The 26,268-nt window shown below is 36.1% G+C and overlaps 1 protein-coding gene across 2 annotated transcripts in view; it reads left to right on the forward strand.

The window, feature by feature from the left end:
- PTGFR (prostaglandin F receptor) overlaps window positions 1–25,119 on the forward strand; it is a 32,403-nt gene extending 7,284 nt beyond the window's left edge. For both annotated transcript variants that reach the window (XM_028513265.2, XM_036026338.1), the window contains exon 3: window positions 24,787–25,119. In XM_028513265.2, coding sequence (XP_028369066.1) covers window positions 24,787–25,089 — 303 coding nt within the window. In that variant the 3' untranslated portion in view covers window positions 25,090–25,119. The remainder of the gene's footprint in view (window positions 1–24,786) is intronic.
- Window positions 25,120–26,268: the final 1,149 nt, after the last annotated feature.

Here is a 26,268-nt window from a genome sequence, read left to right on the forward strand (position 1 = left end):
TTTCTTTGCAAGGTGGACCCTTATTTTCATATTTATGACTGTGTCATGGAAACCTGGGTAGTTTTGTGTGCATTTACCACTACACCAAAAAAGATGGTGAATGGGTGTACACATTTAAGTAAAAAGGAAATGCAGAAAATGCATAAACATGTACATACATAATGTGTGCATGTGTAAATCATTTACCAAGTTAAGAAAATTAATTGACCAATCCACCATTAGATCTAATTGTACCAAGTGAAAGGGCTTCTAATGGGTTTCATTCTAAAATTAAAAACAAAATAGACCCTTTTAAAGTATTATGTCAGGTCTTGGAAGGTAGGTCTTCTTGTTTTATTCTTGAATCGCTGCTGATTGCAGAGGTAATATTGTCATGAATTGTGTTAGCCGGTTTCCTTGGTGAAGTAGGATGTGCTCCCATGTTCGGGATTTGGAAGCAGAAAATGTTGTCTGGATAAAGGACTGGTGATGACACTTGGTTTCTAGTCTACAAAACTCTTAAACACTCAGACACTTATAACTCAACATTAATATAAAGCAGACAAAGCATATTTTAGAGCTATAGTAATGTAGTTTACATTATGAAAATTCAGGCTGCTTTTGTGTTTGGGTGGGCATGGAGTAAGTGGCATGAAGTTGATGACAGACGCTGGCAGAGGACTGGCCCTGGGGTATTTGGGAGCACATTGTTGTTCTCGAGCCTTGGTGTTCTCTCCCTTACTCCTCCCTTAAATATCACCTCCTCTATCTGGGCTATCTTTACAAGTGCCCTTTGTCTCCTCTCTTTCCTTCCTCTGCTTTATTTCTCTCAGCACATGTTAGCAGTATCCCATAACACAGGATTTCTTTGTTTTTCTAGTGTTTTATGGCTTCTGCTTCCATCATGGAACCTCCTTGAAAAAAGGGACCTTGTTTATTGCTGTGTCCTCAGTTCCTAGTCTAGGAAATGAACGGCACATTTTTGGGTCAATAACAATTTGCTAAATGGATTTCCTGTAAAGGAGGTGTCACTCAGTGACAGTACACTTTTCCACTTGGAAGCACTCTACCGATAAGGTCAGGACTCAGTTGGTCAGCCTCAAGGATGTGTCTCCTTCTTCTAATTGGAATTTGCAGTGGAGACGTTTGAAAGGTACAGCTGTGTTCAGAGTTTCCCCAAGGGTATTACTTGAAAGTGGAGTCCTGGAGAATGCTGAACGTTCTACAGTATGAATTTGGTGCTAGAGTTTAGTAATTTTGCCATCACCCAGATGAATTTCATGGATAAACTATGATCATATTATTCTATTATGACAATATCGCAATTATTTGTTTACATGTGAATATTCACTATTAGTTTTGGTCCTTGGTGGTTAGGTTCTATATTACTGGTTTATGTTTTATTTCTACAAACTGTAGGCCATAAACCAATGTTTGTTGAATGAATAAACTAGGAACCAAGTATTGAATGGGAAGTATTAAATTAGGTGATATTACTTATTCAAAGTCATTGTTTGTGTTTGCCTCATTATCTTTGGCATTGCCTTTCTCTGTATATGCACACCCTTCATCCCCCAGTGCATTTATTTTTTACTGATGTTTTATCTTTGAGGGGATGCTGTCAGGAAACAAAAGGAGAAAACTTTGAGTAAAGACCTACAGATACTGGTCATTCATCGCCATAAATAAAATCATATAGTAAGTGTTGAAATTTTTCTATATAAGGGGTTTGCTTACCTAAAGTCTCTACCAGCTGATTGAGAAAATATATGACTCATTTTTATTGCTAATCAGACTAAATGATTGGGTGAGTTTTATATTCGCAGAGGATTAATTCTCAGACAACTCCAACAAACCTGTTTACTGGACACTGTGGTGTCCCAACCACATACCCTTTTGAGTGAGTCTTGCTCTTGGAGAGATTACCCTCTCCCAAAGGGACCTGCCTTACCCATGGCTGTGCACCCCTCTCTTTGGTCATTCTGTGCATAGTGACAGGTGGACATGAGGATACAGAGAACTTACCCCCTTGCCTTGTCTGGGACATTTCAGAAGGGTCCGTCATGCTTCAGAGCTTGCTGAGGCCTTCCTTGCACCACCATTGCAGTTTTGCTTCCTCTACCAAATCCTGTCCCCTTACTGCCTTCCACTCCCCAGAAAACTTTCTACGTGAGAACTCTGTGTCAAAGTCTGTTTCCTGCAGAGTCTGCCTTAGGACCATTTTCCAGAAGTCCATTTATTGATATGTAAAGTATAGACTATTACACACAGATGTACAGTGTGACTTGATAAATACATTGAGCTGTATATATCATCCCCCTTCATGAAAGTATATGGCATAAAAGTGGCCCAGCAAAGACCAATCAAAGGTTAAGAATTTACATAAAAGTCTGTTGCTTGAGATATGCATAGAGGTCTAGAATACTTTTGTGTTTTAAATTCATTTACTCTTGGCAAAACATGAGTTCCTGTTTTGAAGGAGAAAAATTTATAAAAATGCCCAAAGATATTATAGACATTGTGACAGCACATAGAAAACATCACTTGAAAGATTCAAGTGTAAACAAGTCAGAAACACGTGGATTAAATATATACCCTCATGGATATAAAAATCTAATTAAATGCATTTTCTTTTTTTTAAGCCCCAAAACATTTGAAGAACAATTCAAGATATTGATTTGACTAAAATCTCTCTGTATTATCAGTCTTAACTTTATTTGCTTAGTCTTATCCTAATAGGAGGTATATAAAATGCATTCCATTTATATTTGCTTTGGAAGGCATTTATAACCATACCAAATTTTACCTGGTATATCAATGCCATTTATCTATATTTAGAAAGGGATTTATCTAATAAGAGAAATTTGTCTTTTATATGTGCAAATATTATCTTTCAAAGCTTGTGTAAATTTGTCATTCTGTCTGTCCTCTCTCCTGGGTGTGAGGATGGTGCCACAGAGAAATGGATATAATCATGGCTTTATACAGAGAAGGTGGTGTTTTTTTCTCACTCCTCCTAAGTTATTGAATCCCCAAATACAATCCAGGTTGTGAAATGCCAAAATGGAGTGTGGCTGTGGTGTGATGGTGAAGGAGACAGAGCCAGTCAGATTATGTAGAAGGATTTCTTTTAGCTTTTTGTGCAGTCTCCAGTGGAGCCTTCCCTTTAGAAAACTGTGGTTATTCAAGTACATGCAAAGGTCAGGGCCCCAGCCCCACCACCTCCTAGCTGTGAGCTGTAGTCACTCTAAGCCAGATTTGCACATCTGTGAATTTATAATAATAACAGTACTTACTAACCAAAAAAATGATTTGACCTTGCTACAATCTCATAAACACAGCCATTGGCACATGGTAAATACTCAACAAAACTAAAATACCCCCCAAAATCTATTGCTGTTGTTGTCATCCACCATTTCACTTAGAAATCATCGTCTGTGTTTAGTTTAGATGTGTTCTAGTTTCTCCTCTCTTAGGAAGGTTTGGTTACAGTGGAAAGGAACAGAGGGAGCTCATAGCTTCAGAAAGCTTTCTGGGACATTTCCACTTGAATTAACCTCACTATCTCACCAGAAGTGAAGGTGTCTGCTAATCTTTTACATGCTGTTCAAATGTAAATATTCTAATAATTTATAGTTATAATAATTTATAAGGTGTGAATTTATAAATTGTTGGAATCAAGTTAAAATGAGCAAAAAATTGAGACTGTTACGTATAAAGCAGTACTCTTGGAGTCATATTTTAGGGATTAAAAGATAAAGTTCTTAGAGAGCTTCTAACTTAGTAGAGTAAAAGACATATCCTGTCTTTTAAGACAAGAGTTAAGATATTATTAGCTCTTGGAGAGGCAATATAATGTGCTAGTTAAGAGTCTGGGTTCAAGTCCTGTTTCTTCCGCTTGCTGGCTGTGTGACTCTAACCGTTCTGTGCCTCAGTTTCCTCATATGTAAAGGAGGCATAGTAATAGTACCTGTCTCCTTCGGTTGTTGTGAGGACTAAATGAATTAATCTATGTAAGTCCAATAGTGCCTGATATAGAAAGTGCCATATATTTCAGTTACTATACTATTATCATTATCGTTGCTATTGATATTAAAAATGCTGTTAGGCAGTAGTTTTGCCAACGAGATGTTCAAGAGCACTTTTAAATCAGTTATTAAATGAATAATGGGTGCTATCGTGGGGAACTGTCACTCCCAGTTTGGTGGTGCACAGCGTGTTGATTTATTTGACAATATTTGTTGAGCGCCGACCTTGAGTCAGCCCCTGCTCTGTGGTTTAACTGTTCACAGTACCTATGGCTCTAAGCAATGGTACTTACAGAGAGTGAATGGAGAGGACAGGTAAGAAACTGAAATATGAAGATATTCAATTATATTTTCTGTTAGAATAGCAGGTATTCTGTTATAAATGTATAGGAATGAGATTATTTTTGATTACTTATAAAAGGAAAAAATTCTATAGAATATCATTTAGAAGGAAAAATTACTGGAAATAAATGTGATCCTAAGTTAAATAATGTAAATTGTGAAAACCAGAGAGAAAAGAGATAATGTATACAATTCCTAGAGGTAAAAAAATATTATAAATAAGAAACTCTTTAGAATTTGGGCCAGGCTTGAACAAGATTAAAATATAGCAGGTTATGATAAATTAATATTAAAAGCTGGAAAAATTTTCTAATGAAATAAAAACATGACTAGTGAAACATGTTTCATTAAATCAGATAATAAAAAAGTTAATAATTCAAATTAGTATTTTATACAGCCTTTTGATAAGGAAACTGACCTCAATTCAGAAAAGAAATAAATGGTGAAATAAAACATTACAAAAATCACCAACTCTTTCTAAGAGTTTAGGTTAAAAAAGTGTTAGAGAAGACTGAAAATAAGGAAAAACAAATTACTGTGAATACTACTAATAAAAGTGAATAAAAATTTAAAAAGTCATCTGTTCTTTAATTTACTTGTTATCTTGCTCATTGATTTATTCTCCCAGTAGGCTTCTGCTGGACAAAAGGCTGGGACTCTCCAGGTGGAGAGTAAATCCACAGAGACAGCAACCCGACCTGGGAAAATAACCCTGAGGCAAATTCTGAGAAGAATACTTTCTAGCTCCTTTATTTTATCCATGATCTTTGAACTCTTTTCTCCAACCATTAACCTCTTTTGCGTGCCACTCTTTTTCTTTGTTTCCACTTTTAATGTGGAATAATATAACTATTTGTATGTTTCTGGCCTTGCATGGGCACAAGACAGAGGACTTACTGCTTTGGTAACAGTGGCGGGACTCTGGGCCCAAAGGCACATTGATGAATATTAAATAATAACATTGCTGCAGCAGCTTTTATTATTACTTTGATTTGATATTCCCTTCTTTTACTTTTTACATTTATGTTCATGACAGAAGACCAGAAAACAAGGAAAACAAAAACCACATGGATGTCAGAGAAAGAGTGCAGGAGAGTGGAGAGGGGCAGGAACCAGGCCATGGAGGCTGCAGAAAGCTGGCTGGTATGGGTGGACGGGTGGAGAGAGGCATGTGCATGTTTTAGGAACTCCATTAGAAAGAAAAGGCCTCCCTTTATTTCCATAGACATATTCTCTTTATAGAGGAATATTAAGTTTTGTGTGCTATATTTCTTCAAGCTACTTTAAAAATACAATATTTTGCTCAGCTGTAAAATTTTATTGGAAAAATAAAATAAACTATAAATTAAAATAGAAAAATCTTTCAGATCACACAACAGACAACCAGTGTTAGTATTCTGGGTGCATTCTTTTCCTCACACAGTAAGGGAAAATATATTAGTTTAATTTCCTTGATTAATAGAGTACTTAAACTTGCTTTTTCTTATATTATTGGGTATTATCTTTCTTCTGTGAATGTGTGGGGAATTTGAAATGATTTTCAAGAACTTCTTGGATAACAAAGAACAGATGATGCTAATATATAAAAATTAATATAAAGCAATAGTTTTTCTAGGCTCATGTTTAGCCTTCTAATTTAGGATTTTAATTTATAAAAGTAGTGAATTAATCAGTAATTTCTTTTGTGGTTACTGCTTTCTGCTTAGCAGCGGCTAAGAAATACTTTTCTCCGGTTAAGATAGTATCAATATTTATCTCTTCTTTAGCACTTTTGCCTTTTCATTTTTTTGTATTTATGTTTTAATACATTTATAGTTTAGCTTCCAAGTTAATAATATGAACTTTCTTTTGAATGGTTAACTAGCTGTCCTCAACTCATTTATTGAATGATCTTTCTGCAACTGTTTTAAATTTCTGCCTTTACGATCCCTGAAATTGTTCAATGTGTTTGGGTCTTTCTGGATCCTTTATTACGTCCTATTGAGTTATCTCTTAACTTTATGTGCAACTACCATCTTCTTCACGTTTTATTGGGACTTGTGTTCAATTTGTCGATTGCAGTCTAGACTGCTCCTTTTCATTATCATTATCATGCTGCTCTGTTATAAAAGTCATATTTTGAATAATAATTTTATAGTTTTTTTCATAACAGTATATAAGAAAGCACTGATCTTGACACATTTTTTTTTATTGTGACAAAATTCACCTAACAAAACTTTTGCTGTTGTATCCGTTTTAAAGGGTATAATTCAGTGACCTTTAGTAAGTTTGCAGTGTGGTATGCCCATCACCACTATCTTGTCCAGAATATTTTTATCCTTCAGAAGAAAATCCCATACCCGTTAAGCAGCCATTCTCTGTTTCCTACTCTCTACTAACATTTGTAGTGTTTGTATTTTTTAAATGAGCCTTTACAGAAGGTTATCTAGTTTAATAGTTTAACAATTTCTTATACCAACTTATAAATCTTACTGCTTTCAAATTAGTTGACTTCTTATCAGAGTTTGTAAATATTTTATGGGCTTTTGAAAAGAATCTATATTCTCTCCCTTTTTTCTAAGTCACAAAGTTCAACACAGATATTAAATCAAGATATTTTTTGTAGGATCCCATTTCTTTATTTTTTTAACTGTTCTGTCAAGTAATGTGTATGAGAACTTAGAGTTTCATTAACTTGTGTTTTGTTAGTTTATACATGTATCTCTAATGTTTTTCAATGAATTTCAATGATTTAGACTTTAATTTAGTGTCATTAGGGCTTAAAAATTTATTTCTGTTCTATCTTTGTTATGGATTACTTCATTTATAAATACTCCACTTTATAAATCTCTGCTTTAAAACATTTTGCCTTGAATCCTTCTTCATCTCATACTGAAGGTAAGTATTACTATTGAAATAATGGCAATAGACTTTTTGAGTAATTTGGATTTTCTTGAGCATTTACTATTATTGGTATTATCTAACAAACTTCTCATGCCATTCTTATTAATGCAATACAGGATCATCAAATATTTAGATGGAACAAGTAGAGCTTCCCCACCCCTGTCCCTCTATCATGCTCCCAATACCTCTTGGTTAGGCTCCAGAATTCTGATAGTGAAAAAAAAATGCAATGTGGGGAGTAAATTTCTTCTTACATTCTGCTGCCGGTATTCTGGCAGCTGCATTAGTTCTGGTAATTTGGGAAGTGTGAAGTTACATCAGAAGGGAGTCAATGAATGGAAGAGCATGATCAGTTCTGCTTAGGCCCAGGAAAATTTTACTGCAGACCACAGTGGATCTCAGCAGCTGTAAGTACATTGTCTTTTATCCAGTTCTGCTCAAAGTGTTAGTTTGGAATTGTTCAAGACTAGAGAGGAACATTCTGAGAACATTCCTCCAACTTGGCATTTCCTTTGATCTGTTTCAATTAGAAATGCACTTTTTCGGAAGGGAAGGGACTGGATGAGAACTGTGTATAGAAAGAAACTGTGTGATTGCCTTCTTATTCCTTATTTCCTAATATAAAGGCTTTTTCCAAATTGCAACATGAAAATAGCAACAGATATCTCCATCAATATTCCTGTGTTTACTGCAGTGAACAGAGAATTAGTTTCTGATGCAGTTTTATCTTGAGATGCTTCTCTAATGACATCCTGTGATGGATAATGTCAGTACTTCTCTCATATACTATTTTCTGAAAAAAACTACCTCATGTACCACAAATATTTTAAAAATTCTATACTTTTTCTAAACTTTGATAGCAAGAGGTAGTTTTAAAGTTCTAAGAGAATGTAGTGATTCTTTTCTCCACTGAAAGTCTAAACAGAGCTGAGGCAGACTGTATCTTATTTCAAGGAAATATAAAGAATTGCTGTTTTCAGTCAACAAAAATATACCAAGCAGTTCTAAATGCACAGCACTGAGAGGAGATCTTTGCCCTTTCCTTTCATGTCTGTAAGCTCATAGCAGGCTGATCTATGGACACAGATGCCGAAGCCAGCTTGCTAAAAGCTTTCCTGGATGGTGGAACAGACAGCGGTGTGTGCTATTTACCTTCTCCTAATTGCCCACTTCAGGTTTGTCTGTCTAAGGCAAATAGTAGTTATATAAAGGCCAGCCTGCTTATTTAGATAGTTTTAAATTGATGTGGATTTCCACATGGTCTCTTTAGCAAGCTGTTTTATATTTGGTTATAAAGATGAATGAATAACCTGTTTTACCTATACGTGTGCCCTTCTCTCTAATACCTCCCTTAAGTATGAGTTGACATTAATATGAAACCATGACACTGATGCCACCTTTCTCTTGGATTGCTTGGTTTGTTTTACATGGTTGCCTAACACTCAAGTTTAAATCAATTCATCTCACCTAAAGATTATTTATCTAGTAAACAGCATAAAGAGACAAGCAAGCTATGAGTTAAAAAATCATGCTTCAGAGCAATTTCCAAATCATGCACTGTATTCAGGCACTGAGCAAAGCTTAGACACCAATGAGTCTTGAGGCATTTCTTTATTTCCCCCGTCTCCACACTACCCCCACTATAAGGCCAAAACACTAAAAAATGTTTCAGCCTTTAGGATAAATGTCAGTACTTTGGGAAGCTACTTGGGTCTCTGGGAAACAGTTAGGATACTTCATTGTGGTGGGTAGGGGGAGAGACGTGGTTTTAGCCCTCCCTACTCAGTGACAGACCGACCACCCAGCCTCCAGAGTGGTGGGAGGGATGAATGTGCTATTATGACTTTAAGAAAAGGGAAAATCATTCACTAAATAATGCTTTTATAATTAAAATTAGTAAAAGAGAATGCTCATGTATGAATGCTGGCAAAGGTGTCAGGTATTTTTTTCTTCCAAATTTGCTAGAAGAAAGTCTAGTGTTTTGTAAACATAATGCCAATATTCCATGGTTGAACACGAAGTATAGTCAAACATGTATGTGGCTGGTGGCTAAAACCCATGTCTCAAAGAGTATGTTACCAGAGCACATTGCACTCATCCAAACCTGAGTTTCTTTTTATTTGTTCAGAAAGCCTAGATTTGTGTTAATTTAATTTGTAATAATTTTCACCTGGAAACCTTCTCTGATTGTTCTAGTGCACATTCTTATCTCTCTATGGATAACGTAGAACATCAAATTCTATATAATCATAGAATTTGTACTCTTTGTACAAATCTTTGTGACTGTCCAGTCTCATAGATGGATAGGGAGCTCCTTAGTGAGAGTCAGTGTCATGTTTTTCTACTCTGTTCTGCAGTGCCTGGTCCACTACCTGGAAGGTTCAAGGAATATGCCACTCATTTGTTAGAATCCTTTAATTGCAAGTGAAAGCAGTGCATTGAATAACATTCATATAGTTATGGTTATTAAAGACATATGATATCACACAAAGATTTTATTTTTAAAATGTTATAGTTGAAAAAAAGTAAAGTTTTTGAAATATAACTATAAAACTATAATTGTGGTGATCATTTTAAGTATAAAGTTTTTGCTGAAAATTTTGTTCTGTTGTATAAGAATCAATGAATTAAAATCCCTCATCTGTAGCTCCTACTGTATGCCAACATCAGTACTTTATAGATGTTAACCCATCTTTATAGATGTTGAATCCTTGTTACATTTTCAGTTACGTATTTCCTCAGACGTGGAAAATATTTATAACTCTGTATGTTCAGAAGGTTTAGCCAAAGGGTACAATCATGTAGGGCCTGGAATGATTTGCATTCAGCATCATGAACAGCTACACAGTGTCACCAGCCATGTGTTATAACAGAAACCATAGTGAAAATGAAAATGACTTCAGGCCTAAGTCAAGGTGCCCAGGAAAGTGCTCTGACCTGAAGCCTACTCAAAGACATTGAACTGGTTGTGATCTGTGGAAAAGATAAACAATTTGAAGAAGGATTATTTTATACTATATTGCTATACTGACATAGGTCTGATTAAAAGTAAACTTTGGAACAGATTTGCCAAAAAAGCTGCCTTAAATAAATTTTTAAAAATTTGCTTCTCTTCTCCCTTCCATAGCACTGACAATGACCTTAGTTGCCTACCTTCCTGTCTCCCCAACTTAAATGGGTCTTAATTTATCTGGATAAATTAAAAAATGTGGCAGTTTTGTTAGTCGCTTTTGAGTATTAAAATGATCTAGATTTTGTGCAGAATATTTTTACCCTTTGGGGCATGTTTTTTTTCTCTTTTGTTGTTGAAAGGTTTAAACCTCTTCTAGGGGAGAAAAGTCCTTGCTGAATGTTTTGTGGGACCAGTGAGGCTTCGATTAAAACCAGAGAGGAGCCAGTTTCAGAATTTTGATTACAACAGAACAAACTTTCATTTTGAAAATGTGTTCATCTCTCGCTGAGTAGCCTGTTTATTTCAAATGTCTTGCAAAATCTGGTAGTTTTGCCGTGAAGACACTACTGTTTGCAGTCATACCAGGCATGTTTGCAGCTGGAGGAGGCCATAGCCCTTGACTTTTGAAGAGAGCCAATGATATGACCTTAGTGAGAATTGACTACAAAGAAGCACTTACAACTTATCTATAAATATGATATGTTTAAAAATGCTCATTCATTATTCATTAAATCTTTTCCTTGGAGCTCCCCATGTGTCAGATACTGTTTTAGGTGCTAAAGCTATGGAGCTGGATGAGACAGGCAATATCCCCTCTTCCAAGGAGGTTACATTCTTTTGGGGGCAGGGTCGGTGGTTGCCAGGGCTTGGGGATCTTTGGAGAGAGAGATATAATAAGTAAACAAATAACAGGATGTTTTCAAATAATGGTAAATGCTGTTGCCGAGGGTGGAGATAGGGCTCTTTTAGGTTGAATGGTCAAGGAAGGTCTCATTGTGAGGATAGCCCTGGATGACAAATGGAGCCAGCTAAGGGAGATATGTGGGCAGGGTGGTTGGGCAGAGGGGACAACCAGCACAAAACCGAGTGGTGGGAATGAGCTTATAGTGAGAGAGAAAAGGTAGGCCATTAACTGGAGCACAGGGAGCACAGGGTGAAGGTGTAGGATTTGAGGATAGACAGGAAGGGACTTTCTAGTCCATGGTGAGTTTGGGTTAAAATTTGGTTGAAAACCATTCAAGGCTTTCTTAACAAGGGAATGATATGATCAATAAATGATGTAAAAAGAGCACTTTGGCTGCTGGACAGAGAATGTGTTACAACAGAACAGCAATATAGCAGAAAAGTTGTTTGCTGGAAATTTCATTTCACACATGAGTAATGAATAAATTACTTTGCTCAAAATTACATTTGGAAATAAGGCAAATAAATCATCGTTAACTGAAGATAGCTTATGAGTAATAAAGAAAATACTTTTAAAATTATTCTCTACTAGGTGTGAAAGAAAATGATCTTTTGTGGCAAAATTTTTAAAGGAAACATATTTACTTATGCCTTATTTTACTTGGTTAACATTCTCAATATATTCTGCTGGTTTAATAAAAAGGCCATCATGATGAAAATTCATTCAATTAAGAATATGAAATTATCCAGTTGTATTTTGCTTTAGAGATGAAGTTATTTGGCTCTCTTTTAATCACCTGCATACATACAAATGAGAAAATTCCATGTTTTGGTTATAAATTGTTTTCTGTTTCTTGACCATAGAGAAATGCCCTAATAATTATTTAGTACAAAAAAGAACATTTCAGCCATTACTGTATCTGTAATTATACTGTGAAGGAGGCTCACATACACATACTGGTGGGAGAGCCTGCCTTATATGTCAGATGGGTCATGGGCCTAGAGTTCACATTTCCCTTGTTTGGAGTTTATTTAGCCTTTGACTCTGGAATTAAAAAAAACACTGTTGATGTTAATATCACAGTTCTCACTGTTTAAACTGTGTAAAACATGAACAAAGCATATCATTTTATTTTGCAGAACTTTTCCATAGGGCCTTAAAACATTTTAAAATTTGAATGCCCCACAGAAGTGAATCTTTCTGGTCAGAGAAAGAGCAATGGCTCCACCTAACGAGCCTCAGCAAATTCTGACTGAAGAAGAGGCTGTGCTTTTTGAGTTGAGGTGCTTAACTGTTCTCCAATTTGTGTTATTGGAAAGAAAGGGTTGGTGGTATTCATTCCAGAGTTAGGCCTTTCATAGGTCCTGACTTGAAAAAGTAATTGAGTTTCCCACTTCAGTTCTGCACTCACTTACAAAATATTTAACAGGCACTTACTATATACAAAGATATCTTAATTTATGTTGTTTATACCACTGAGCATCTTTACCAGTGTTGATGCTACAGTGTATGACTATGCTGAATCGCCTAAGCTTATGCTTGAATCTCCTTCTAATTAGGTGGGTTCCTAAAGCCTACTGTAGGGTGTAGAAACGTGTGACTGTGTGATTTTGGACATACTAGCCACATGTCCTTTGGCAAATTATTAAGGATCTGTGAGAGCTTCAATTTTAGCTTAAAAATAGATATGGACAATAATATTGAATGTATCACTGATTTAATCAAGTAACATGTGAGTTTTCACAGGACACCTACCTGGTAAGTATCTAGTGAAACGTGCTGTGTGATTGTTGTTATTACTATTATAACAAGTATTCCATTTGGTACTGAGTTTTACTAAACTCAGCGGTAATTTGAAAAACATTCATTGAGTGACTACCATGGACATCTGCACATGTGCTACGTGAGGATATAAACATGACTAAAATGGGATCCTAACTTCAAAGGATTCATAGTTTATTTGAGGAGGCATGAGCAGAACCACTCTGTTACAAAAGAACCCTGTGAGCAAGTGCCCATGGTTTTCCAAGGAGCAGCTTTGCTGAGAAACGCCTGTGTTTAGCCTATGTCTAACCAATAAGGGTAGAGAGTTCTTGATCAAAGCTTTCTTGACTTCAGGTTCATTGTGGCTCTGGTGGTCTTTGGGTTTTAGTGAGGTAGTGAGTTCCCCTCTAGAAATGCAGTTCTTATCTTTTGATTTAATCATTGATTTATAAGCTTTCTTTTTTTTTCTTGGATTGAATCACCTCATCGTTTTCACACTGGTTTATTTTCCATAAACTTGTAGCAAATGCCACTTTAGCTTAATACCACTTTTTTTTTCATGATGTGCTTCTTAGTTTGAATGCATTTAATAAGGTCAGTTCTTCTCTAAGGTGCCAACCAGAGACAATTTTACCTTTGGAATTTGGAGCCTTTGCAATTGGAAATTAGGGGGGTTTTGGATCTTGTATCTTTTTCTTATTAACTGCACCAGTGAAATCTGAAGGCTAGTTCAGACCATCTTCTTTAGCAAATCACACACCTGAATGCAAAGCCTAATTTCTTGTGGATTACCTACAGTTGTCTCCTCCTGTTTATTTCGGGGAAGGTCATGTTCTTTTAAGTGAGGCCATTTCTGTTGTGTTATTTGCAAAACCTCTTAAGAATTCAATGTCTTCTATGTAACCACAGAAGAAGGGCTTAGATTTCTGGTATTGTAAACAGTACCACAAAACTTAGTAGCTTGATGGAAAAATTGCAGAGAATTTATACAATGGAAAGGAGGGAGTTGGAATTGGAGCTACAGTTTCACAGTAGTACAAGGAAGAAATTTTTTGAGGTTTGATGACAATTACCCAGGGAAGGAGAATCATCTTGGTGCCTTTGGTGGTCGTGTTCAGACCTGCTTGTTAGATTACTTAGACCTTTATTAGTGATGTGAGTGAGTCATTAGTGCAGTTTGGTGACAGTTCGCTTTCAGTTTAGGATCAATCACAGAGTGCATGGGGGTGTTTCAGTAGCCTTGTCTTAAATGTGTTCATAAAGTGAAAACAATTTGCCCTCTTAAGCTGCTTCTTATGTTAAATTTACTTATTACTCTGCATTGTAAGATCTGGAACAAAACAAGTATTCCTATTATTACTATCACTGCTTAAAATATTATTATAAATTTACTTATTACTCTGCAAGTGTTTGTAAAAGCACTTCAGGTTGTTGATGGGCTTTCATTACGATTTTTGGATTATTCCCTGGGTCTGAAAAATTAAGCACTGTGAGGGATTTTCAACCTTATTTCATAATTTGGAGACAGGTAAGGTCAAGGTCTGCAACATTCACATTCTGGGAACAACTGAATTCATGCAGGGAGAGGCAGTCTGAGCTACATTTCTTTACTCAGTGCCCTCAGTCTGGATAGATGGGTAGCCTGCTGGTTAGGGGTAGGCCACGTGATAGTTCCCCTTTCTTACATTCCCATTCTCCAGCTCCATAGACACCTTCTTCTCCCTTCTACTTGAGCTCTGTAGTTTGCTCCCTGCAGTCTTTTAGGTAAGCCATCTTGTCCTGTTGATCCAAATGTGTCCTAGTCTCTTTTTCCTAACTACAGGAAAGATATTGAGATAAATTCTTCAGAGCAAGTAGAAGACTACAGTTTGTCGTTCCCAGTCCAGTCTGGGAGAGACATAATAATCACTTAATTAAATTAAATAATCAATTGATTAATAAGGTGCAAAGCTTTTTTCCCACCAAGATCATGCTTGTGTGACTGAAGTATTTGTTTATTGCCTGTGCTGTTCCGATTGGTGCCAAATGTTCTAATATGGTAGATATTACCATTGATATGAGATATTTTTATTAGAGAAATAGTGTATTTTCATTGTATAAAATTTGAGAACTACAGAAAAGAAGTTAAAAATGCAAGTCTCTTTAAAACCTTGTTTATTTCTTTAGTAAATTCCTAAATACTTCATAATTTCTATGCTATTTTGCATGGTATTTTTATTATAGTTTATGGTTTGTAATGTTAGTGTAGAGAAGTATTTTTGATTTTCTAAGTTGGTCATGTATTTAACAACTTGCTTAACTCTTTTATTGGTTTCAATCATGTATTGGTGCTAATCACTAGCAGATATCAAAAGTTTATCCGTTTTCTTCAAATTCTTATATACCTCATTTTTTTTCTTATAGCATCAACCAGGAATTATAATACTATTTTAAGCAGTGATAGTAATAATAGGAATACTTGTTTTGTTCCAGATCTTAAAATGCACCTATATTTTTTCTATTAATTACTATTGTAGATTTTGTATATAAACTTTACTGTTTCCTAATTTAAGTCCCTCATAAGTACTGTATTAGTTTTCTATTGCTAAGTAACAGATCCCCACTAATTTAGCAGTACAGTGCCTGCTTTATTAGCTCCCAGTTCTGTAGGTTCAACTGTGCTCTCCACTCGGGAGCTAAATCAGGGTGAGATATGTATCTGAAGTGCCTGGAACTACGTGGGAGAGGGCAAATTTGATCCGAGTTAGGCCAGTGGGATGTTATCAAGTGAATGCTGGAATATAATTTGAGTTATAGCTAAGGAAGATACACTTCTTGCCCTTTAGATGCCATAAAGAAAAATTAAAAGTGTAACTACATAAGTCCAGGAAAATAAATTCAGGAGAAAAAATTGTAACGATCAAGCAGCTGTCTTTTATCTTTGTGACCAAACTACCAGACTGACTCAAGTGTTGCCATGAAATGGAATTATTTCTAATTAAATTGACTGGGTAACCTGTAAGGTCTGATTTTTTGCCTGACCAGAAGTGTATGTTGATTTCTTGTTTAACTCTACTCATATTAAACTTTGGAGTTCATTAGACATTGGTTATAATCCTGGCCAAGATCCTTTCTAACTGTGTTGTGTGTCTCAGTTTGTTCATCTGTAAACAAGATATAATGAAACTTATCCCTGATGTTATTGACAATAACATTACAAATGTCTGTAGCAATAAACCAGCTTTGCCAGTTGGAAATATCTCTTTGGCAAAACATAATGCATTTCAGGGTGGATGTTTTACTGAAACACTGTGCTGCTACAATCTGTTTTTGTTATTAACACCGTATTGCCAGCAAAATAGTCTTTTGTTCCTAAAACAGCATGCTTCCAATACTTCAACTGATTTCTAACTAGTTGCCTTCTCTTTATTTCATATATGAGTTACTAATAATTATTTTAGTTATCACATTTTAGGTAAACATTTCTTGATTAAGATGAAAGTGCCTTATGCATCTATCATTGCCGTGTTTAGAGCATAACCAATATTTTGTTAGCCTAACTATGGGTTTGAGGTTGTTGATCATGGCTAGAAAGAGACAGAATTCACAGTGCTGTTAAATGCACAACTCAGAGTAAAATGCCTCGAATAACTATTATAACGAAGCAGGACATAAAAGCAAACATACATATTTTAATACACACATTTTCTTCTTCCAAGACCTAGAAACTTTGCCTACTGATTTTTTATTTTCATCATTGCCAAAGAGCTGAAACGATGGAATAAGGATGACAATTAGAAGTCTGTATTAAAAAAATAAAAGGCAAGAACCAAAAGGACATCTGAAGACCAGTCAAAAGGATGAGAAGAGAGAGACTGCTAAAATGAAAACCATATCATTCTTTATGGAGAAGATATGAAGAAGAATAAAAAAGATGCTGAGCTTTGTCTTAGTCTATCACTGTCCATCTATTAGTTTATACTTAAAAAAAATACCTTTCTATTCTGAGACAGATAGCTGTCCTCCTCCCTTACATCCTTTTCACAGCCATCTTTCTGAAGGCCACCTCAGATATGTGCTACTCAGCTCATCTGACTTACCTGTCAGTGTACATCTGTTATAAGCACAAGAGATGTGGAACAATACAGCTATTAGCATATGTTTCTGATTTATACTAGTGAAAGTATTGTAATAGAAGTACTGAACAAGAGAGTGCCAGAATCAGCTGGAAGAGCACTAGACATAAGCAAACAGAAATAGAAACCTGGAGAGTTTAAATTAGGGTCTACTATTGCCTAGGAGGCCAAATACATAAGTCCTTACCATCTCCTGCTCTTTAAATCCTGACTCCATCTTATTTTAGTTGAGTGACCTTGAGCTACTTAACTTCTCTGTACCTTAGCTCCTTCATCACAATATAGGGAACATACTGCTTTCCTCAAGGAGTTATTAATGGGATTGAATAAGATAATAAATATACAGTATTAAAATGGTGCCTGGAGCATAGTAGGTACTCAGTAAAGGTTAGCTATTATTTTCTTTTTATTATCTTGTTCATAAATGTATAATAGACTACTGGTGTCATTACTGGGAGTGATGCAATGAAAGATGACAGGCTTTGAAGCCAGATAGACTTGGGTTTAAATCTTGCCTCTGCCACATAACAGCACTGTGAACCGGGCAAGTTAACATCTCTGTGATTTAGTTTTCTTATTTGCAGTAGAGGAAAAACAGTAACTCCACTGGGAGTTTAGTTGAGATGAAATGGGTTGATATGCACATATATGAAGTGCCAGCATGACTTCCTTTCTCTTTCCCTGCTTTCCTTGAAAACATCGTGGGATAAAGGACTCCATTTTTCCCGCGGTGCCTAAGCCACCCCAGAGGATCTGGTCTTCTGCACCGCCCCTGTGGCGGGAGGAGTCAGATACTGACAGGAATATTCCAAGGCCTGCAGTGTGTGGACCAAGCCTCCTATAAAGTTAAACTAACCTAATTGATTAGTCAGCAAGTTTAACAGTGGTTGCATCTAACAACTTAAAATGGAGAAGATTTAGGGATAGCAGAAGTTCTTTAGCCAAAATAAAGACCTCTAAGACAGGGAAGTGTGTTGCAGTACATTGGATACACTCTCCCGTCTCCACTACTGCCACTTCCAAGCTCCCAAACCCTTCTGGGGTCTGACCAGATGGGAATCCTTGCATCTGTCTCTCTTTCTTAGCCTTCCCAGCTATTCTCAATTTTGACCAGAGACTATGACCCATACCTAAGGACAGTAAAGGCTTCTGGGGAGATGTTTAATATACCACCTTAAAACAACTAAAAATTTAAAATTCATTTAATCATACCACTTTCCTTTAACCTTAAGTAAATAAGTATTTTTGGGTGGACTAGAAATTAATAATCTCAAAAAGTCTGAGGCATTCCTTAAAACAGAAATTTACACAAGCTTTCTTTCCCATATGTCACAGGGTTGTAATGAGGTCTGTAGGACATATTTTATCATTGTATTCATTTTACATTTCTTATTTTCCCCTTAATTCACCCATGCAACCTAACATATATAAATTTTATTTATTTTTAATGTTTATCATTTTGGTATTCTAGGTTAAATACTATATTTTATTCCCTCAAAAAGTGTCATAAAGGAAATTACAGCATTATTTTGTAAGGATTAGCAGCAGGGAACTGGGGACAATTATTCCTTGGAGTCCTGACACAAAGCTCCCAACTAAATAGACTAAAGAAAGTACAGATCTGAAAACACATGAATACTGCACATGAACCTTCTCTAGAAAGATTAAGTTTTTAGTTTTTCAGGTATCGTTTTCCCCTATGTACTGTTCAGCTTGAATTTTTGTATTTTACACATTCTTCCCTCAGCTGGCATGAAGGAGTGAAGATGCATATAAAATATTATGATTTGGGACTATCCCATTTTGAAGGGAACAGTTTGTATATACCATGACGTGTCTTCTCATTTCTTTGCAACTTTCAAAGTCTTTTGGCAAAGACAAGAATGTGGTGTTCTTTTAGCCATTGGTTAATTCTCTACCAACAAATCAAGCAGAAAGAAGTTAATCTGCACAATTATTTTTACATTGTGGAGCACTGAGGTACACTTTGGGGTGGGCAACATTTCACAGCTGTTCAAATTTGGCATATAAGAACTACCATACCCTTTTGCCCTTTTATTCCTTTCTATTGTAATATTTCTGTGTTATCTCTAAATCATTCATATGTGCAAAATACTGTGTTAGTTTTAATGAGTATTCAATAATTGGAAAATGGTTGAACAATGTAGACATTTCTATATTCAACAATGTAGACATTTATAAAAGTTAGGTATGGATAAATTCCTAGTTGAAAAGATACAGCCTGTCAAAGCCTCTGTGTTTCAATCTTCTAACTTTATTTTTAAACCTCTTATTCTGGAGTTGCACCAGAGTAAATTATTTTTCTGAAGGTTTTTATGATCACCGTTGCAGAGATAAAATAATTGATTTCAAGAATAAACCCTATTAAATTAAATCACCACAAATATATTTAACTCTAAAAGTCATCTGTTGAATTGGTATGGATTTGGTGATTTGTATAATTTGCCTTTTCCAAAATGGCCATATAAGTTAAATTAAAATGAAATTTGTCATTTTCCAATACTCACAGGTGCTGTAACATTTAAAAATCAACCATTTATACATAGTTCTTTAGTCAGTAGTATCCAAATTAACACATAGGTTAAACTTCTCACATGGAGATGCTACAGAATGAACGGTCCTTTGGCAAAGCTTCCAGATGAACTTTTTCATCTTCCAGTAAGTGTGGATTGTAATCACATATTCACAATTAGCCCCCTATCTCTGTGATTATTCAAGTGCCAAACCTAAAGATCAGTCTTTTGATGGTAATGTTATAAGGGACAATAATCTGTAAATTAATGAATTATACTTCTGTGTACTCTTTCATTCCCCAAAGAACTGTCCCTGAATTAGTCTTCTTTGATGATACAAAGGAGGAAAGAAATGGTCTACTTCTTGGAATAAGAAAATACCCACTTCAGAGACTGGATGACACCATGTGTAATTGTGGTAGACATTGTTCATGTGAAGATAGATGTTGATAATATTCTAAAAATGGGTTTGTACCTAAAGAAGTTGGACATTCTACCAGAAGTAATTTCAATTGAATTTTCATAAAAAATAGTGCCGAGGAGAAATTCAGACAAACTGCAGTGAAATCACCATAAATTCAAAATTAATCAGTCTAAATAACCGAAGTTTTGATGTACCAGAAAAATCACAAAAAAAGGTACACTTTTTAATGACCACATTTGGGGTCATATACCAGTACAAAGCCCTGCCTGTGACACGTTTACATGTCTTTATTATGTCACTTAAAGCATCATAATTTTGCTTTTGTCAGTCTTTCCTCAGAGGGACTTCATTCATTCAACAAATATCAGCTTCCTTATAGTCTTCCAGTTTCTAGGAATATTGCAGAGAAAGAATCAGACAAAAATATGCTTTCAAGAGTACATTTTAGTGTGAGAGACAGAAATAAAAAGTAGATAAATAAGCAAAATATATCATATGTTAGATAAGATTCTTCTAAATATTCATCTGCATCACTAGCATTTAGCACAATACATGGACATAGTAGACACTCAAAAACTACTCACTGCTCTGTTGGTTTACTTTTATGATTATGCAAAAAAAAAAGCATAATTCTTGAATTCACCATTGCTTTTAATATGAACAGACAGTGGAGTCCTTACACTGACCAACAGACATACAGAGGAAATTTGTAGGGTTAGGGATAATGGAATAACTTCTAGAACATAACTTCAGCGAACATGAGCTCTGTTGTCTATGAGTAAAGTAGCCTGGCAGATTCATTAATATTGGTGATCTCAGCAATGGACAGAATTGTATTATGGGGCCTAAATAAATGGAGATTTTATTTTATGTGTTAACTACTTCATTCTTTGCAACTGCTGATGAACATAAACTTTTCTTCCCATACATTTCGTTGACTTCAGTATTACTTTATCTTAATTTTGAGTCACTCAGAGGTATCCTATTAATTAATGGATTTTTCCATAGGGTATCTGAATACTTGGCCCTGTCTACTTCTCAGTTCAGATTCTAATCATCATTCCAACAATGATGAACAATTGTAACATGTCCAAATTCAAAGAAAGGTATTTTAGAAAATAACGCCTAATAACTCAATGTGCCTGGTAGCTCTTGGGAACAAAATGAAAAGCTATGTGTGTGACGAGACTATGTACGTGATGTGTGCAGGTCAAAGAAGAAGTCTTTCAAGGCTCGTGCAGTGACTATTGACAGATCCCACGAAGAGTGACAGACTTTCCTCATTCTCACCCCAGCTTCCTCACTTCTGCTAGTCTTGTCAGGGATTGAATTTTTCAGGGAAGTCTGTGCACCTCACTCACATACACATAGACATGCAGAAAGAGTGCACATTAGTTCTGATTCTTTAGCAATAGTATATTTCAATAAAGTATTAAGGGAAAAAGCACAAATTACAAAAGCAATGCATGATCTATCTAATAATATTAGTAAATTAAAGACAAACCAGAAAAAAATAAAAATCCTCTGTAATTCTACTATCTAGAGTTTTCCAATGAAAACACTGCCATGCCCCAGCTTTTTCCTATGCATGCACAAAATTACATATATTACATATATATATATATAATTTGCAAAACTGGATCATGCAGTCAATACAATTTGGTAACTTGCTTTTTAAAATGTCAATACTGAGTCACAAACATTAATGCTTGCATATTTTTCCATTACATGAAATCACTATGTTTTTGTTTTTTGTTAGATATATAAATGACCCCAAATATTCAGTGATACACTATTATCAATAAGGTACTAATGATCATCCTTTCACATAAATATTCCACCCAGATCTTTGTTGGTGGCTGATTGGTGCTTCTCCCAGCCAAGCCCTAGAGCAACCCCTCTTCCAGGCTGGGCAGGAGGTGGAAGGAGAGAGAGTGGGCGTAAAGGCCAGGGCACTATCAGGTGTTCTGGAGAGAAGCCTTGGTCCTGGCTTCTCTCAGCAGAGGACTCAATGTCTTTTTGCAGTTGGTGACACTGCCATTTGCAGAGGAGACAGAAGAGTCAGAAAAGTGCATGCCAGGTAACTCAGGCATTTTAAATTTGCTCATCTCTAAACCAGCCCCACCTCTTTCATGCGATTTATACTGACCATCTTCATTCATCTATGCAGAGCTGTATCTTGACTGGGTTCTGAGATCCTCAGAAACACACCTAGTCATTACTAGGAAATGCATGCATTTAGTACTTGTGAGGCCAGAGAAATATTTATTCATTCATTCTTGAACCACCCGCCTGCGCCCAACCCCCAAACCTAGCAAATAGACTGTAAATTCCACGAGGGCAGGCACATGTCTACTTGTTCTGCCATTGCATCCTCAGTGCTGAGCACATTGCCTGGCACATAGCAGATAATCAATAAATATTTGATGAGTAAAGAAAAAATATTAGTAATATTATCTCAACCAACTGCCACTTGGGTCTTGAGTCTGCTTTTTACTAAAAGAAACTGGGCCCATGCAGGTTTATTTCTTCAATCCTGTTGGCTAACCTAGGGAGCGATAGTCTTACCTGACCCAGGTACTGCTGTGTGGGGATTGTAATTTTTTCTGTGTCGAAACTTGCTTGACCTGATTTATAGACAGAATCTTTAGGTCTGCTGTTTGGTACATTATTCCCCTGGGAAATGATCCTCGAGGGAAAGAATTGTGTCCCACCCAAGGGATCTGCATGGTCTGTAGGATCCTATTCCTTCTAGTGACACCTTGAAATCCCTCACTATTGCATGCTGTTATATTGACATTTTAGAACATTTTACATTTAAAATATTAGACTGTTGTGATGGCTAACCAGATGTTTCTCTGATGAGTTCCAGAAATAGCCTCAATGAATAAAAATAATGCAATTGTATTTATTCTAACACTTACTGTATAAATCCTGGGTGTCAGCTTCATTCTGGGTATTAGAAATGAATATAGAAGAAGAGATGCTCATAGATATACAGACAATTACTGCTGCATAATTAGCATATACACAGCATATATGTACACACAGCAGATACACAGCATAACTACCTTGCAGTGTAATAAGTGATGTAACTGGGTATGTACAAGATGCTGTGAAAGCACAGAGGTAGTTGTGCTTTCTTGCTACTTGCTAATTCATCTCAGGAAAGCTGGGGAAGGTTTCATGGAGGTAGCTTATTTTTCAGTGGCGTTCGAAATATGAATAAGAGTATATCAGGCAAAGAAAGGGGGGATAGACAGTTCAAAACAAAGAGTCATGCACGCCAAAGCTCAGAAAGATGTGCATGTGGGACAAGTGAAGCCTTCACAGTGGTTGGAGCGTAAGGTATTTGCAGGGAGATTGGATTGTAGAGGTGCACTTCAGGTGCTTAATTGAGGTACCAGCTGAGGAGTTTGTACTTTGTTGTGTGAATAATGAAGGTGTTGATAAGGGATGTTTATCCTTCAACATTAGTATCATCAGGCCAGATTAAGACATTTCTTTCTGATAATGGTCCGTTAAGAAAATCAAGAAGACTTGATTTTCTTCTCATTTGGATTTTAGGCTTTGTTATATCCTCTCTTAATCCTGGAGGCATAATGGTCCAAGATGTTCTTAATTTTTGTTTCACCTTTTGTTAATTTTATTTATTTATTTATTTATTTAGAGAGGGGGGAAGGAAGGAGAAAGAGAGGGAAATAAATATTGATATGAGAGAGAAGCCTTGATTGGTTGCCTCTACCATGTGCCTTGACTGGGGAGGGAACCCACAACTCAGGCATGTGCCCTGACCAGGAATTGAACTGGTGACCTTTTGCTTTGTGGGACAACTCCCACCAATAGAGCCCCACCAGTCAGTGCCCTTCCTCCCTTTCTCCCTTCCTTCCTTCCTTCCTTTCTTCCTTCCTCCCTTCCTCCCTTCCTCCCTTCCTCCCTTCCTCCCTCCCTCCCTCCCTTCCTCTCTTCCTCTCTTTCTTTCTCTCTCTCTTTCTCTCTTTCTTTCTTTCTCTCCTTCCTTCCCTCCCTCCCTCCCTCTCTCCCTCTCTCTCTTTTTCTTTCTTTCTCTCTTTCTCGCTCTCTTTCTTTCTTCGAAACTCTTTTAACAATTCTTTGTTCTGAAACTGTTTATTTGGTGTCCAAAGCTGGGTTCAGAGACTAGACCAGTTCTAACATGTAGCTCGGACCATTTATGGAACTCATTCCATGAAATGGTATTTTACATTATGGGTGGTCAGAAAACGGACACATGAGACCAATCTACATTAAATCTCAATGGCAGTACATAGGGGAACTTATTTCTTCAAAGCCCTTACAAAATTCCATTGACTTTTTGGAATGTTTTAGCCAAGCTAAGCCTATGACAGATGAAGGGAAGGGAAAATGAAATAGAAGACACTGGCATCATTATAGTTATCAAGAAGAAATTTCTAAAAGTAACATTTCAGAAAAATATCATATGCCATGTGCAAATTAATATCAGATGCTCTAAATTTATTTTTAAAAACCCTTATCAATAAGTTATCTATACTATAGCTTAACTATATTTTATTCACAAAAATACATTTTAGATTTTTTAATTGAATATACAAATGTATGTTGGCTTTGAGCTTATTATTCTCAGGAGTAAAAAAAAGTTATCATTTTTGTAGTTTTGATGTGAATTTCAGTTCAAAGGATTAAGATGTATGCATCAATGTTTCTGCTATTGTTTGTTTCTTTTTGTCACTATTTTGCGAAATAACATCACAATGTGGAAGGTGAAATGAATACCATGTATCATAGCTAGTTAAGTTAAAAAAAAACTGTAGGACTAAGAAAATGTCTATCAATTGATTTCCCTTGTTGTTCGTTTTGCAGCTGACGATGGCCAACATTGGAATAAATGGAAATCATTCTACCGAGACCTGTGAAACAATACTTTTTGCTCTCCGAATGGCAACATGGAATCAAATCTTAGATCCCTGGGTCTATATTCTTCTACGGAAGGCTGTCCTTAAGAATCTCTACAAGGTTGCCAGACGCTTTTGTGGAGTGCATGTCATCAGCTTACATGTTTGGGAGCTTAGCTCCATTAAAAATTCCTTAAAGGTTTCTGCAATTTCTGAGTCACCAGCTGCAGAGAAAATAAATCAGCAGTCACCCAGTTTAATAGGACAGTAATTCGGTGTAAGTTTAGGACAAAATTAAAAGTTTGGCAAAGTTTTAGCTAATTGGGTGAGTATATAAAGCCTAACTGTCAAATTTAGGTGTCAGCAAATAGTTTGGGGAGCACTTTTGTCAGATTCAGCTTTTGAAATTTGTAAAATTAACTGTATAATTGCACATTTTCACTTTGTTTTGCCAACTGCAGATAAACATGATGAAATAATGCCATGGAAGTCAAATTGAAAACAATTTTGGGCTTATCTGTGTTATTTATGCTGTTGGAATGAGTGACTCTGTTGAGTCCTAAAGCATTTACTTGGCCTACTTGCCAAAGAACATCTTAAAACTGCCTGCATTGTGAAATGGCTATTTGGGGGCCACTGCTCTGTAGCTGTTTCTTATAGACTAGGCTCACTGAAATGGAGCATCCTCATATTTTGATCTGGCCTGTTTTACCTTTCATTATGTAACCTCAGTTAGTATAGGTACGGTTGTGTCACATGGGGTTCACTGTGGTTTATTGCATCGACCTCCATATACACCAGGTGTGGCTGTCAGGTTGCCTGGTGTTGTGACCCTGTTTGGAATGAGCCTGTCCTTCTCATATTTGACAAATATGACTGCTTACATTGATTGGTATGAAGGTCAACTGTTATTTGAAGGTTTTCTTGGTAAGACACAGATTTGCATAGTTTCCCAATAATCTGCTTTTCCTTTGAAAATTCAAGTGCACAGAAATAATTTTTAGAAAAACAAAGGCTCTATCTTAGCTCATGTAGAGGTGATTTGCATTATAGCAGTTCCTAAGCAGCTCTGCCATAGGTGATTCAGACAGAACTTCAATACAGTCGTAGGTGCAAAGAGCACTGACAAAGGCATTTGACTTTGAGTTATCACATTTGTGTCAGAGAAAAGAAGACACACAATCTATGTATAAATATACAAGGACTATCTGCAGGTAGTGTGTTTCTATATTCAGTGGCATGTTTGTGCTTTCCACTTACAAACACACACACAGCAATGGCAAGACATCAAAAGTTTCTGTTGAAAGTGGCTTCATGAAGTCTGTCAGAGGGCATCTTTACAGCCTGTGCTACCCGTGTTAAGGGAAGAATTGGAAGTAGCTAGGTGTTTGGAGATCGTAATAGTGGTTAACCAAGAGCTCTAAGGGTAATAATCTTTCCTCAAATTTCC

The sequence above is a fragment of the Phyllostomus discolor genome, chromosome 5, assembly GCF_004126475.2.
Source record: "Phyllostomus discolor isolate MPI-MPIP mPhyDis1 chromosome 5, mPhyDis1.pri.v3, whole genome shotgun sequence".
Taxonomy (NCBI): Eukaryota; Metazoa; Chordata; class Mammalia; order Chiroptera; family Phyllostomidae; genus Phyllostomus; species Phyllostomus discolor.